Genomic DNA, 14,664 nt, shown 5'->3' with positions numbered 1-14,664 from the left:
CTTGAGGCCTGCCTTGTACCCCAGAGGACTGCCCTGCTGCTTGAGGCCTGCCTTGTACCCCAGAGGACTGCCCTGCTGCTACCAGGGGATTGTCCTGTTTGAAAGGGAGAGGACCATCTCCTTGAACCCAGGACTATCAGAATGACTACAAGGGGGAAGATGGCTGACCTCCTGTTCTCACAACAATCTCTGAACACCTCCCTGCAACTGCCAAGCTGACCCACTGCAACTGGCCCTTTCTGGACCTGCCTGAGCCCTGATGGCCTCTGCGAGAGCGAGTTCCTGATCCCTAGAAAATGCCTCTCTAGACCTCGGACTCATCAGTTAAGCTCCTCCTGTGAAACGCTGAAGTTTGGTACTCTAAGTGCTGGACTTTGAGAAGGTAACTTTTTCAGCGGGACTAACATGGTCCCTGTATCCGGCCGGCACTCCATAGCGGTCGGCCAGAACCTGTGGCTTTGGCCTGGTCTAGCACGACCATAGTGCTTTTACTTAAACCTTTGAAAATGCATATCTCCATTTTTACTGATTGGATTTTTGTCATTTTGGTCTCATTTTATTTATTAAGGTTTACTCTAGATTTCTAATTTGGTGTGGGGGTTTTCTTATGTTGTTCTACTTTATTACAGGTTGTATGCTGCATAGATGCTTAACATAGTACCTCTAAGTTAAGCCGGCCTGCTATTGTGTCAAGCCACAAGAAGGAGGAGCACCGGCTCCTTTGGTGACTTCTCTGGTTCACCCTGAGAAGGATTCTGGATGTTGCCTGAATGGGGGTCCCAACCCCCTCAACCAATAACGCCATTTCTCACAGTAATTGAAATGCATGTTATGTTATATTATATTAGGCTGACTTATAAAGTGCGCAGCGGCCCCAGCAAAGAGGCGTCCCCATGTACAAATAATGTAGCGAACAGTACAAGAAGTTACTAGTAAGACCTCGGAATAGTTATATTAGGTGCGGAGTCATAGTATTGTTAATTGCTTTACTTCTAAAGAAATCAATGTTTATTATTATTCAACAAAGACCATTGATGATGTTTCTTTTTATGGCTGAATAAAATAAGTGTAAGAATAGTCTTTAGAAACGGTATGACTGGGAAAATCAGAGAATAGTTGAAAACAAATGTTTGGTGAAGGCAGACTAACTGAGAAGGCGAGGTTCCTTTCTGGTTCCTTTCTCTCCGAAGGCACATCTACAGGTCTTTGACATACGAATTCCCTCGATGAAGGAAATATTGAGGCAGACTCCTCTTTCTCGCGAGAATCCTCGGTGCTGAACTCTCATCAGACAAAACTGGCCCAAGGGCCCTCCAATGCAAAGTCAACGTCTTCAACTCAGACCAAGGGATAGAATTGCAAGCACGCTCCAAGACATGAAATGGCTTCCTTGCAGCACAGCATATGGGGTCAAACTTTATTGCCAATCGAGAACTCTCCTGCCCCATCGCTTTGCACTGAAAAACACGCATGCTTCATTCCACGGTCACAAGGGTTCCAGCGATTCAATCACACCACTGCACTCTTGTACTGACAGAGGTTTTAGAAGTCCCACATGACCCCCCGCCCTACTTTGGGGGCCAAAGTGGGCTTATAAAAAAGGAGGACAGGCGCTGGAAAACAGGCATCAAGGCAAGACCAATCTTGTGGCCAGGATAGACCAGAAACAGGAAGCACTCCGGGCACAACTAACTTGGGAGAAAGACTGATCTCAGACAAACAAAACGAACCCTGGGTGGGCAAGGGGCCTGTCTCATGGACAGATATCATGTCAGGAACACCTTGTGATGCAGAAGTTTCACCTTAGGGTGAGCCTTGCCTGGGGTTTGGAAGGACCTCAGGAACGCGATACAGAGTAAAGATTAGCCTCGGAGGCATACGGGTCTTGACGCAAAAAGTGCCCCTGATAGGACGAGTCTTAAGATGAAGGGTGGTCTTCAAAACAAAGAAAGGCACCTGGAGGAAGAAAGCGTGTCTGGAGTAGAGGCAACTCGAGGAAGGCAGGCTTGGCATACCATCGGCCATCTTCACCTTTATATGTTTTTTGATTTGAGTCAAAAGTGTCTCTCGGCGATTAACCTCCATGTAAAGTGGAAATGAAGACAACATTGTCCTGGTTCTGCAGGGTATAGTCCAACTCTCCCTGGGAGGAAAGAAGACAAGACAAGATAGGAACACCGTTATTCTTGAAATAAACAACCACAAAAAAACAGAAGAAATAAACTGACACCCAGCTAAGGACAGCCCAGAGAAGCCAGTGCTCAACACATGACAGGGCCATGCGAAGAAGCGAGCAGTCAGGACATACCACAAGCAATGAAAGGTAACAATGGCACAACCAGTAACATCCTACCAAACAAGAACAGACCCACTGACAGCAAACAAGAACAAAAGAAGCCACCAATGACATCCCAAGGAAATAATGTCCTGTCAATCAATTATTTATGTATGTATTTACTGACCAAAGGGGATCAGCGCACTTTGCAATGGACAATCACTTTATTCTCACGATTCCATTAAAGATACATAAAGCAGTAATAAGAATGTAACCGTTAGAGAGGTTGAAAAAACAAGGCGAAAGAAGGGGTGGGCGGGTAACGGACAGGCAGGGAGGCAGGTGAGCATGATCCTCAGGAACCAAGCGTGATGAGGAAAGAAGCAATAAAGGAGGGAGCGGAGACCAGATACTGTAGGACAGGGAAATGAAGTGGTGAGGAGAGAGCTTAGATGAAAGGCCTGTCGGGAGAAGGTGAGGGGGGCAGTCAAAGGATGTACAGACTGACCATCTCTTCAAGTGGGGGAAAGGTGATGTAAACATTTAGGTGGAGACTGAAAAGTAAAATGTTCACAATTTTTCTAAATGAAATAATGCTTTTTTTTGCTTCTCAGGTTTTCAAAGAGTGAGTTCCACAGAAATGGTGCAGCCACAGAAAGTAATTTGGACGTCGTAGAGTGAGATTTAAATCATTTAATTTCGAAAGGAGGGAAGGCTTACCCAGCCTTGTAGCACTCTAGGGAGAGCGCCAGTACCTGCCCAAGCTGCGCTAGTCTGTCCTGAGACGGCCACCCTACTGTACTCTGTGGCCAGTCAAGCTGCGCTAGTCTGTCCTGTGACGGCCACCCTACGGTACTCTGTGGCCAGTCAAGCTGCGCTTGTCCCTCCTGTGATGGCCACCCTACTGTACTCTGTGACCAGTCAAGCTGCGCTTGTCCATCCTGTGATGGCCACCCTACGGTACTCTGTGACCAGTCAAGCTGCGCTAGTCCGTCCTGTGACCGCCACCTTACGGTACTCTGTGGCCAGTCAAGCTACGCTAGTCCGTCCTATGACGGCCACCCTACTGTACTCTGTGGCCAGTCAAGCTGCGCTAGTCCGTCCTATGACGGCCACCCTACTGGACTCTGTGGCCAGTCAAGCTGCGCTTGTCCGTCCTGTGACGCGCACCCTACTGGACTTTGTTGCCAGTCAAGCTGCGCTTGTCCGTCCAGTGACGGCCACCTTACTGGACTCTGTGGCCAGTCAAGCTGCACCAGTCCGTCCTGTGACCGCCACCTTACGGTACTCTGTGGCCAGTCAAGCTACGCTAGTCCATCCTGTGACGCCCACCATACTGGACTTTGTTGCCAGTCAAGCTGCGCTTGTCCGTCCTGTGACAGCCACCCTACTGGACTCTTTGGCCAGTCAAGCTGCGCTTGTCCGTCCTGTGACGCCCACCATAGTGGACTTTGTTGCCAGTCAAGCTGCGCTTGTCCGTCCTGTGACAGCCACCCTACTGGACTCTTTGGCCAGTCAAGCTGCGCTAGTCCGTTCTATTCCTGCCACCCTACTGGACTCTGTGACGAGTCAAGCTGCGCTTGTCCGTCCTGTGACGGCCACCCTACGGTACTCTGTGGCCAGTCAAGCTGCGCTAGTCCATCCTGTGACGGCCAGCCTACTGGACTCTGTGGCCAGTCAAGCTGCGCTTGTCCGTCCTGTGACGGCCACCCTAAGGTACTCTGTGGCCAGTCAAGCTGCGCTAGTCCGTCCTGTGACGGCCACCCTAAGGTACTCTGTGGCCAGTCAAGCTGCACTAGTCCGTCCTGTGACGGCGACCCTACTGGACTCTGTGGCCAGTCAAGCTGCGCATATCTGTCCTGTGATGGCTACCCTACGGTACTCTGTGGCCAGTTAAGCTGCACTAGTCCGTCCTGTGATGGCCACCCTACGGTACTCCATGGCAAGTGCAGCAGTGGTTGAGCTGTGTTACAGAACAAGGGTTCACAGAACCTGACCAGTAGTGAGGTACGAACCAAGGGTTCACAGAAACTGACCAGTAGTGAGGTATGGAACAGTGGGGTTCGCAGAAACTGACCAGTAGTGAGGTACAGGACAGCGGAGTTCGCAGAACCTGACCAGTAGTGAGATACGGAACAGTGGGGTTCGCAGAAACTGACCAGTAGCGAGGTACGGAATAAGGGTTCACAGAAACTGACCAGTAGTGAGGTACGGAACGAGGGCTCGTAGAAACAGACCAGTACTGAGGTATGGAACAGTGGGGATCGCAGAAAGTGACCAGCAGTGAGGTATGGAACAACGGGGTTCGCAGAACCTGACCTGTAGTGAGGGACGGAACAGCGGGGTTCACAGAACCTGACCAGTAGTGAAGTACGGGACAGCGGGGATAGCAGAAACTCACCGGCAGCGAGGTATGAAACAGCAGGGTTCGCAGAACCTGACCAGTAGCAAGGTACGGGACAGCAGGTTTCACAGAACCTGAGCAGTAGTGAGGTACGGAACAAGGGTTTGCAGAAACTGACCAGTAGTGAGGTACTGAACAAGGGTTTGCAGAAACTGACGAGTAGTGAGGTACGGAACAGCGGGGTCCAAAGAACCTGACCAGTAGTGAGGTATGGAACAGTGGGGTTTGCAGAAACTGACCAGTAGTGAGGTATGGGACAGTGGGGATCGCAGAAACTGACCAGCATTGAGGTACAGGACAGTGGGGTTCGCAGAACCTGACCAGTAGTAAGGTCCAGAACAACGGTGCGCAGAACCTGACTAGTAGTGTGGTATGGAGCAAGGTTTTGCAGAAATTGACCAGCAGTGAGGCTGACGATCCTCTTCGTGGCATGAGAGGAGGAGCGCATGCGTTGCACCGGACCTGCCTGGGTCACATATAAAAGAAGGGAGTCGCTGGATATTAGCCTGAGGAGGCCGAGAGCGGGAAGGAGATAAGGGTCTGCTCCTGAAGGGTGGGCCTGTGAAGTACTGGTTCAGCGGCAGGCACCTATGGTGTCTTTGGTAGCACATGCGGGAAGGAGCAGCAGATCAATGTAGCTGGCAGTCAGAGGGTCATAGGCAGCAGCTCAAAAAACCTAGGGCAGCTGGGGAACCTTTGGGTTCTGGGACGTTCACTTTATTCACAGAACTTGGAAGCACCACATGTACAAGTAGCCACAATGATTCCGTGAGGTGACCCTGTAGGAAGCTGGCTCTGTATATACTATACCAAAGTAACTGGACTATGCACATAGTCCAGTTGAACCCCAAAGGTAGGCAGAGGTAAAAGTAGATAGTACCTTACTCTCTATTTGTGGTCGCTTGGTCGAGCAGTAAGGCAGTATCAGAGGACAGTGGTAAGCATTTGATGTACACACTCAGTCAGCAAATGAATTCACACACTCAAAAACTGAACTCTAGCCCATTGTTTTTGTAGAAAAAAATATACTGTTGCTTTATTTTAGAACCAAGCAAGCCTGGCACAGGTAAGTGATTTTTACTTTTCAGTAATAACACAGGTTGGAATTGCAGTTGTGTATATACTTTGGTTTGATTACAGTAGAGCTACTAGTAATGCAATGCTTTGAAATATTGGACATATACTTTGTATTGGCTCTTCAATAGAATGTCAAGTAGATTACTTTTCTTACACAGTGTAGTATACCTGGACACTGCACTGGGACATTTCCTGTAAACAAATAAGTAAGCGTTTTTGTTTTTGGTTACAGTTTTAGAGACGGTTATAGATTTTCCAACCCCACACTTGGAAACTTCATAGAAAAACAGTCAATGTTGTCCTATTGGAAAATTATGTTTATATAACGTTTGATTTGTACACTTTATATTTTAATAAAAACACTTGAACTAAAAAAAATAGTGTTATTTGTACTTTGTTGTGGGAGTTGGGTTTCTGAAATTAGACTCAGGGGTCTTCCAGGGTCAAGGATGGACTCTTGTTACACCCTCAGCAGCACTAGGGCGGCCGGGTGCAGAGTGCAGAAGCCCAATGTTATCCAATGTGCCTCTGGTTGGTGGATGCTTACGAGCAGGCCACAAGGTTGTGGGAGCAAAGCTCCTGGACTTAAGGTCAGGGCAAATGGGGGTTCAAGACAGCACCAAAGGGGCTCCCTCAGTATCACTAGGGCGGCCGGGTGCAGAGTGCTGTTTTGGCATCGGACGCCCTGTTATTTTCAATGAAATGGGTTAACCAATTCCTTAGGGGTGATAAATAGAATAACAATGATAACACAAAAACTATTTGATGACGTTTGGCATGGGTCTCAAAGTCTTTCTCCTCATGACAGGTCACCAGTGTCCTATGAAGGACATAAAATTGAGTTTGGGGGATTTTTCGAAGAGGAGTTGGTTTTTCAAAGACAGAAGGATCAAGAGAAAAATATATGTTGCTGTCAAAGGGCTCACCATTTTGGGATGGTTTCACCAGGGACTTTTTGCCATGTTACGTTAGCCAGGTGCCCAAGAACAGGTGTTGGTTGTTGGGAATGAAGAAAATAGTCAGGGTTGGAAGGATAAGTTTCCAGAGGTTTTTGGGAACGCATTAGGAAAAATTAAAGGCTTTAAACATAAAATAGTTGTAAAGGGTGGAGCTATACCAGTTAAACACAATCTTAGGGGGGTTCCATTTAGTGTAAGAGATGATTTAGATAAAGAACTCAAAAGTCTTTGTTCTAAAGGGATCAGCCCACAGAATCCTCTTTGTGGTTGTATTGTAATTACATTTATATAGCGCTTACTACCCCTGAGGCGGCGTCAAAATGCTTTTTCGGCGGGTAGCACGCTACTCCGGGACCCATAGAGGATTAGTGTTGAATTAGTATAGTGAAACATGCAAGTACATTTTAAGTGGTGGATAGGTTAGTCAGTTATTTGGATTTGGAATGATAGCAGAAGGATAGAGGAGGAAAAAAGGTTTGTATTTATATAGCGCTTGTTACCCCTGATGGGGTGTTGAAACATGCTATTCAGGAAGCCCATAAAGGATTAGTGGTGAATTAATATGGTGAAATATGGAAGTAATTTCAGTGGTGGATATTAGTCAGTTATTTGGAGTGGGAAGGATAGCGGAGGGATAAAAGGGGAAGAAAGGTTTGCATGCATATAGCACTTGTTATCCCTTATGGATGTTGACGCGCTTTTCTGGCGAGTAGCACGCCACTCCGGAACTCATACAGGATTAGTGTTGAAAATTAGTATAGTAAAATATGAAGTAATTTGAGTAGTGGATATGTGTAGGAGAGTAGGGTCTGCTATCCTATGGTCATCCCAAATTTTTGCTTTTTGCTTCACTGGTTTGCGACTACTGAGGCTGTGGGCCTGCTGATCAGACCCCCAGCCTGCTGTTCTCTCACTAAATTACTAATACATGTGCTATAGGTACATACCACAATTGGAAATGGACTCCTTGTCAGCCCCTGTATAATGCACTATAGGTGCCCAGGGCATAGGTGCCACCAAGGCCTACCAGGGGCTGCAGCATATCTTTTGCCACCCCTGGCTGGTTCTTAAATTGACACAACTGGCTGATCACTCAGCTGGGGTAAGGTGGTGTAATCACCCCTTGCTTAGATATAGTATACCTATATCTAAACCTATATCTGGACACATATAAACCTGTGAGCCACTCCTATGGAAGGCCTCATCAATCCTGGAGGCAGAGTGCGTGGTTTAATGTGAGATGGAGCTCTAGCATGAGCTGAGCCTGTCTGCAGCCGTCGGGAACAAATCCCTAAGCTGTTTCAGGATAATGCCATACCATATACTATTAAGTGCCTTATAATCCTCGCGGTTATATAGCAACTTTGGTTTGGCTTTATCAAAACATGTCGTGTAAGGTGTCATACGATTTGGAATACTATCCCCTCGCCAGTTCTGGCGACAGGGATAGCATTCCACCCCTCTAGAGGGGTAAGACATGTTACTTTACTTAAATGCGGTTAATTTCTAAAAGGGCCTTAGATCCACAAAATGGATGCCTCTGCCACAGACACGAGTCTGACCCCCTGCAGCTGACCGAAACTCAGCCAAATGGGGCCTGGACAAAGGGTTTCCTGTCGCAGGGGGGTTTTACCACCCTCCAGACAGGAGATAGTGGATTGTAGCAGGGAGGTCTGAAAGAAACCAGACACTGCTTGGGGCGCACAAGGCTGCCCCTTGCATAATCCGGCCAAACCGGTTCTGGGGCACTCCAGCCCTCGTGCCAGGGCGGCCTGGATCAAAGGAAGGGGGTGTATCCACCCACTTGCTGGGTCCCACCCATAGGGGGGGACCTAGCAGGTAATCACGCCCCCCAGATTCGAATAAGAGTGGGAGCAGTGCCAATGCACTTTAGATTTCCTGAAGAAACATAAGAAACGAAACTCTGGACCCTTGGACCTCCTACTCAACGAGGAAGTCCGAAGAATCTCCCTTGTGGTCAAGGAGTGACCACCCTGTGCAAACAGGCACCATCCAGCCATCGACGTCTGCTTTGTTGCAGTTCCCGCCGGAACTCGAGCGACAGAGATCGACGAGATCAAGCTTGCCTGCCTTCCAACAGCCCGATCCACAGTCCCTGCAGAGCTGAGACCCGTGGAGGCGACCGGAAGCGTGGGGCACGCCATCTTGAATTGACCACGAGACGCTGACCGTGCAGCCCACGAGTGACCCTCGAAGTTGTACACCGGGGTTTGAGAAGCCCCCACCCAGAGCCACTCTTGCACCGAAGTTCAGCCCTCCACACTCGACGAGTGCTGCGTGGGGCCCTTCTGCTCCATTTGGCTCAACGCGTTGTCCCGGTCACTTGCCAGCTGGCTAGTGGTCCCTGTGCCGACGAAACTACGAAGACGACTTGTGATTCTGGTTACCCCAGACTTGCACCAGCTCCCCTGAAAAGGAGCCCCCACTCTGACCCTCCTGGTTCGAGTGAGAAGCAATCTCCCGGTTCCGCGTGGATTGCTCTTGCCAAGTGTTGTTTGCTCCAAACTTGAAGCCGACTGCGCCGACGGTGAGAGCCCTCGTGGGACAGATCGTGACCCGCTCCTGGACGTCGCAGATGCCCCAGAGCCCACGTGACAGCGGAGAGAAGCTCCTCGACGACCACCTGATTGCGCCCGACATTGCCTGGTTCCGTCCTGGTTCCACCCTGGTCACTGCTGAGTGACCCAGACTCTGTCCCCTCTGCTTTCAGGTACTTTTCGACTCGAGTCCACCCTTGGACTCCACCGGACACTTCTCTTTCACCCCGCCTGCAGCCCTTTCAGCTTCAAGCACCAAGAGCCTGCGTGACGAAACCCGACTCAACTTCGACCCTGTGCACCCGCTTCCTGTGGGTGAGGTAACTTTGCTCCGCCGGTGTTCCCACACTGGTACACATCTCTAGGGTCTGTGTCTTAAGTTTTGTTCCTCTAGGTTCAGCGGAAGTGTCCTTAAACTTTAACTTTACAACTTTTACGCACCATTGGTTAACATTGGTGCATGCGTGCGCTTCCCGCACTGCACCCGAATCCCGCGGGCTTTTCCCGACTTCAGCACTGCTTGTCCTGACTGCTCCCAGCGATTCTCTAGGCCCTAGGCCTAACCACTGTTCGATTGGTATCTCTTATACCACTTGTTTAGTATATGGTTTGAGTGGCCCCCCGCCCTCATCCATAATTGTGCAACTTTGTATGTTTAAACTGTGCTTTTGATTTAACGCTTGTGCCCCTTTATTCATAAAGAGTACTGGGGATTGTTTTTTGTAATAAACACATATATTTTTATAATATATACTTGTGTGGTGTCCTTTCATTTGATATTACAGGATTGTATGTGGTAAAACAGCTCGCTTAACACGACCTCTTAAGTTTAGCCTTTAGGCTGCTTAGTCCATGCTGCCCCTAGGATAGCTTGTCTAATAAGGTTGACTTACAACCAGACACCATAAGGGATTGTTTGGTCTGATAATCGGTGGTTCCAGAATTGGAAACATCACCTATCAGGCCAACTTCTCACATTGGTGAGCAGCGGTGCGGATTTGAGCTTGCTGTTGTTTTACCATTGCAATCTTTTATCAAATTGAAAGATCACATCAAGTACCTCTAGGTACATATAAATCAAAAGCTTAGCATATTAAGTTCTACTGAACTTAGTAGTTGTAGATTAAAGGGATTAGCACACCCTGACTACAACTCACTAGCAAGGTACAGTAGGGAAACACTTAGTTTAGGTAGGTGCATCACTTACACCACACTAGAGTCATGTCTGACACAGGAAAAGCCTCAGGGTCTGCTCCTGCGACAGTTGACCTTACCAAGGCAACTTCCAGCTATGACAAATTAACCCGAAAGGACTTGATTGCCTTGTGCATCTCAAGAGGGTTAAAAAGGGGCAGAAGTCCCACCTGTCCTATCCTGATAGCCATTCTAGAGCAGGATGACCTAGAGAAGGTGAATGAAGTTACCTTAGAGTCAGGAGATGGAGTGAACCCCACTGTAACTGATGCCCCTCAGGAGGAAGAAGGAGAAGAAGGAGAGGAGGGGGAGGAGGACTCAGATGTAGAGGACCCAGAAGATCAGGATCAGAGGGGTAGCCAGGTCCTAGTTGCCAGGCTTAACCAGGCCAACTTAGACCTACTGGGAAATGGAGAGGGCCAGCACCTCCCCAGACCCTATAACATTCTCCCAGGCAACAGAAGAGTGAGATCTCCCTCAGGGGACTCTCATATTTCTAGTGCCTCAAGAGAATCTCAGAGAGGTATGACTGCCTCTCAGAAGATAGAGCATAGAGCCAGAATGAGGGCTGTCAAACTCCAAATAGAGAGGGAGGAGGTAGCCTTGGCTCAAGCTAGACTTGCCTTGGCAAGAGAGCGGAAATTGTGTGGCGTAGATGCCACTGGTGGCAGCAACATTCCTAGAGAAAAAGACAGGAGCTATGATAATAGAAACCTGACAACAATTGTGGCCCCCTACAAGGAAGGGGATGACATCCACAAATGGATGACTGCTCTTGAGAGAGCCTGCATGGTACAGCAGGTTCCTCAGGATCAGTGGGCTGCAATTTTATGGTACTCCTTTTCTGAGAAAGGGAGGGACAGGCTCCTCACAGTTAGACCTGAGGATGCCAAAAACTACTCTGTCTTGAAGAGTGCTCTTATTGAAGGGTTTGGCCTAACCACTGAGCAATACAGGTTGTTGTTCAGAGACACCCAAAAAGCACAGACTCAAGACTGGACTGATTTCGTAGATTGTGCCACTAAGGCTCTGGAGGGTTGGTTGCAGGGAAGTAAAGTTTCAGACTATACAGGATTGTACAATCTTATCATGAGAGAGCAGATCCTTAATAACTGTACAAACCAGCTGTTGCATCAATACCTTATTGACTCTGATCTGACCTCTCCCCAAGAATTGGGAAAGAAGGCAGACAAATGGGTCAGAACAAGGATTAAGCAGAAACCCCAGAACCAAGGTGGTGACCAGAAGAAAACAGACCAGAAGGGTGGAAATCAGAAAGATAAAGAAAAAGACCAGAAGTCTTCAGGCCCCCAAACTAATAGTAAGGAGGGTGGTTCCCAAAATGGAAACAAGAAGAAGAAGAATAATGGCCCAAAGAAACCTTGGTGTAATACCTGCAAATCAGTTTCACACTGGGGCAGTGAATGCACTAAGACAAATCCAGTCCCCACCACTGCAGCTCCTAAAGCAACTGCAACCCCTAGTCCAGTAAGCAGTGGTGGAACACAGTCCAAGGGTGTAGCAGGGTTGACCCTGGGTATTGAAGTAGGATCTGGCCTAGTCAGAACCCCTACTCAGGCAGTTCTCCTATATGATGTGGACTTGACTTTGTCCACTACAGTGAGCCCCAGTAACCTGGGCAAATATAGGCAGACGCCTTTAATCAATGAGAAACTGGCTCAGGCCTACAGGGACACATGTGCCAGTGTCACAATGGTGACACCTGACTTTGTGGACCCTGGACAAATTGTACTAGGTGAAAGTTACCTAGTGACCAACGCCAGCAACTCCACTACTTCCCATAGTGTGGCAGTTGTGAACTTCTCCTGTGGAGGGGTAGATGGCCTAAAGAAGGTTGTTGTGAGTGCAGATCTCCCATTAGACTGTCTGTTAGGCAATGATCTTGAAAGCTCAGTTTGGTCAGAAGTGGAGTACAGGACTCATGCAGAAATGCTAGGGATTTCAGCCCATGTCCTTGCAGTGACAAGGTCCCAGGCTAAGAAGTGCCTTCCTGAACCAGTGGTGGATCTTGAAACAATAGACCAACCACAACCCAAGAGGAGGAGCAAGAGAGGAAAGGCTGAGCCTTCCACCTTGCCCCAGGTTGAGGATCAAGTTTCAGAGGAAACTGATTCTGCAGTCCAAGAGGAGACTGTCTCTGAGGAACTTGAACCTGACCAGGTTGAGTTTCTGGGGACAGGAGGACCCTCCAGGGCAGACCTGAGGCAGGCTCAATTAGATTGCCCTTCCCTTGAACCCCTCAGACAGCAGGCTGCTGCTGAGGCTGCTGGGGATGCCCAAGGTACCCATGCTGTGTATTGGGACGATGGACTCCTTTACTCAGAGGCTAGAGACCCCAAGCCTGGCATGACCAGGAGGTTGGTTATACCTCTGAAGTTTAGGGGGTTCCTTCTTACCTTGGCCCATGATATTCCCCTTGCAGGACACTTAGGACAGAACAAGACGTGGGACAGGCTTGTTTCACACTTTCACTGGCCTCACATGTCAGAAGATGTCAAGGAGTTTTGTCGCTCCTGTGTCACTTGCCAAGCCAGTGGTAAGTCAGGTGGCACAACAAAGGCCCCGCTAATACCACTACCTGTGGTGGGGGTCCCCTTTGAAAGAGTTGGAATTGATATTGTGGGTCCAATGGACCCCCAAACAGCATCTGGGAACAGATTTATACTGGTGGTAGTGGATCATGCCACCAGGTATCCAGAGGCTATTCCCCTGAGGACCACCACAGCACCTGTGGTGGCAAAAGCCCTCATTGCAGTTTTCTCAAGAGTGGGCTTCCCAAAGGAGGTACTATCAGATAGAGGCACAAACTTTATGTCTAGCTATCTGAAAGCAATGTGGAAGGAGTGTGGAGTAAACTACAAATTTACCACCCCCTACCATCCACAGTGCAATGGGCTTGTGGAGAGATTTAACAAGACCCTAAAAGGCATGATAAAAGGATTACCAGAGAAGCTCAGGCGGAAATGGGACATTCTTTTACCTTGCCTGCTCTTTGCTTACAGAGAGGTCCCACAGAAGGGGGTTGGCTACAGCCCTTTTGAACTTTTGTTTGGTCACCCTGTGAGGGGTCCATTGTGTTTGGTGAAGGAAGGATGGGAGTTACCTCTCAAAAAGCCTAAGCTAGACATAGTGGACTATGTACTTGGTCTCCGCTCCAGGATGGCTGAATACATGGAGAGAGCATCCAAAAACCTGGAGGCCAGCCAAGAATTACAAAAAGCTTGGCATGACCAAAAGGCTGTACTGGTAGAGTTCCAACCAGGACAGAAGGTGTGGGTACTGGAGCCAGTGGCCCCAGCAGCACTCCAGGACAAATGGAGTGGACCCTATCCTATCATTGAGAAAAAGGGAGAAGTCACCTACTTGGTTGACTTTGGAACCCCCAGGAGCCCTCACAGGGTGATCCATGTAAATCGTTTGAAAGCATTTGTGGACAGGGAGGACATGAGCTTGCTCATGGCCAAAGATGGGGAACAGGAGGAAGAGAGTGACCCTCTCCCAGACCTACTTTCTCAGAACCCTGATGATGGTTCAGTTGATGGAGTAGCCTTGGCGGGCAGCCTCACTGACCAGCAACAGATGGACTGCAGACAAGTTTTGCAAGCCCACAGGCATTTGTTTTCACTCACACCCAGCCAGACTAACTGGTGTACCCATGTGGTGGACACTGGTGACAGTCTGCCTGTGAAGAATAAGATCTACAGGCAACCTGACCATGTCAGGGATTGCATCAAGGCTGAGGTGCAAAAGATGTTGGAGCTTGGAGTGATTGAGCCATCAGAGAGCCCATGGGCCAGCCCAGTAGTCCTTGTGCCAAAACCTCATACCCAAGATGGAAAGAGAGAAATGAGATTTTGCGTGGACTACAGGGGTCTCAATGCTGTCACTAGGACAGATGCTCACCCCATTCCAAGAGCAGATGAGCTCATTGACAGATTGGCTTCTGCCAAGTTTCTGAGCACATTTGATCTGACAGCTGGCTACTGGCAAATCAGACTAGCTGAGGAGTCAAAAGCCAAAACAGCATTCTCTACCCCTAGTGGACATTATCAGTTTGTGGTAATGCCCTTTGGTTTGAAGAATGCACCTGCCACTTTCCAAAGGTTGGTGAACCAAGTCCTTGCTGGGTTGGATGACTTTTGTGCAGCGTATCTAGATGATATTGCTGTCTTTAGC

At 48.7% G+C, this 14,664-nt stretch overlaps 1 protein-coding gene across 3 annotated transcripts in view; it reads right to left on the bottom strand.

Annotated features, from left to right (window-relative positions):
- Positions 1–974: 974 nt before the first annotated feature.
- LOC144761156 (ubiquitin-related modifier 1) overlaps positions 975–14,664 on the bottom strand; it is a 77,653-nt gene continuing 63,963 nt past the window's right edge. For 2 of the 3 annotated variants that reach the window (XM_078646648.1, XM_078646647.1), the window contains exon 5: positions 975–2,143. In XM_078646648.1, the coding sequence (XP_078502774.1) occupies positions 2,075–2,143 (69 nt within the window). In that variant the 3' untranslated portion in view covers positions 975–2,074. The remainder of the gene's footprint in view (positions 2,144–14,664) is intronic. The other variant, XM_078646649.1, reaches the window with a different exon arrangement.

Source organism: Lissotriton helveticus, chromosome 5_2 (genome assembly GCF_964261635.1).
Source record: "Lissotriton helveticus chromosome 5_2, aLisHel1.1, whole genome shotgun sequence".
In the NCBI taxonomy this organism is placed as follows: domain Eukaryota; kingdom Metazoa; phylum Chordata; class Amphibia; order Caudata; family Salamandridae; genus Lissotriton; species Lissotriton helveticus.
This window is presented reverse-complemented; position numbering and strand designations above follow the sequence as displayed.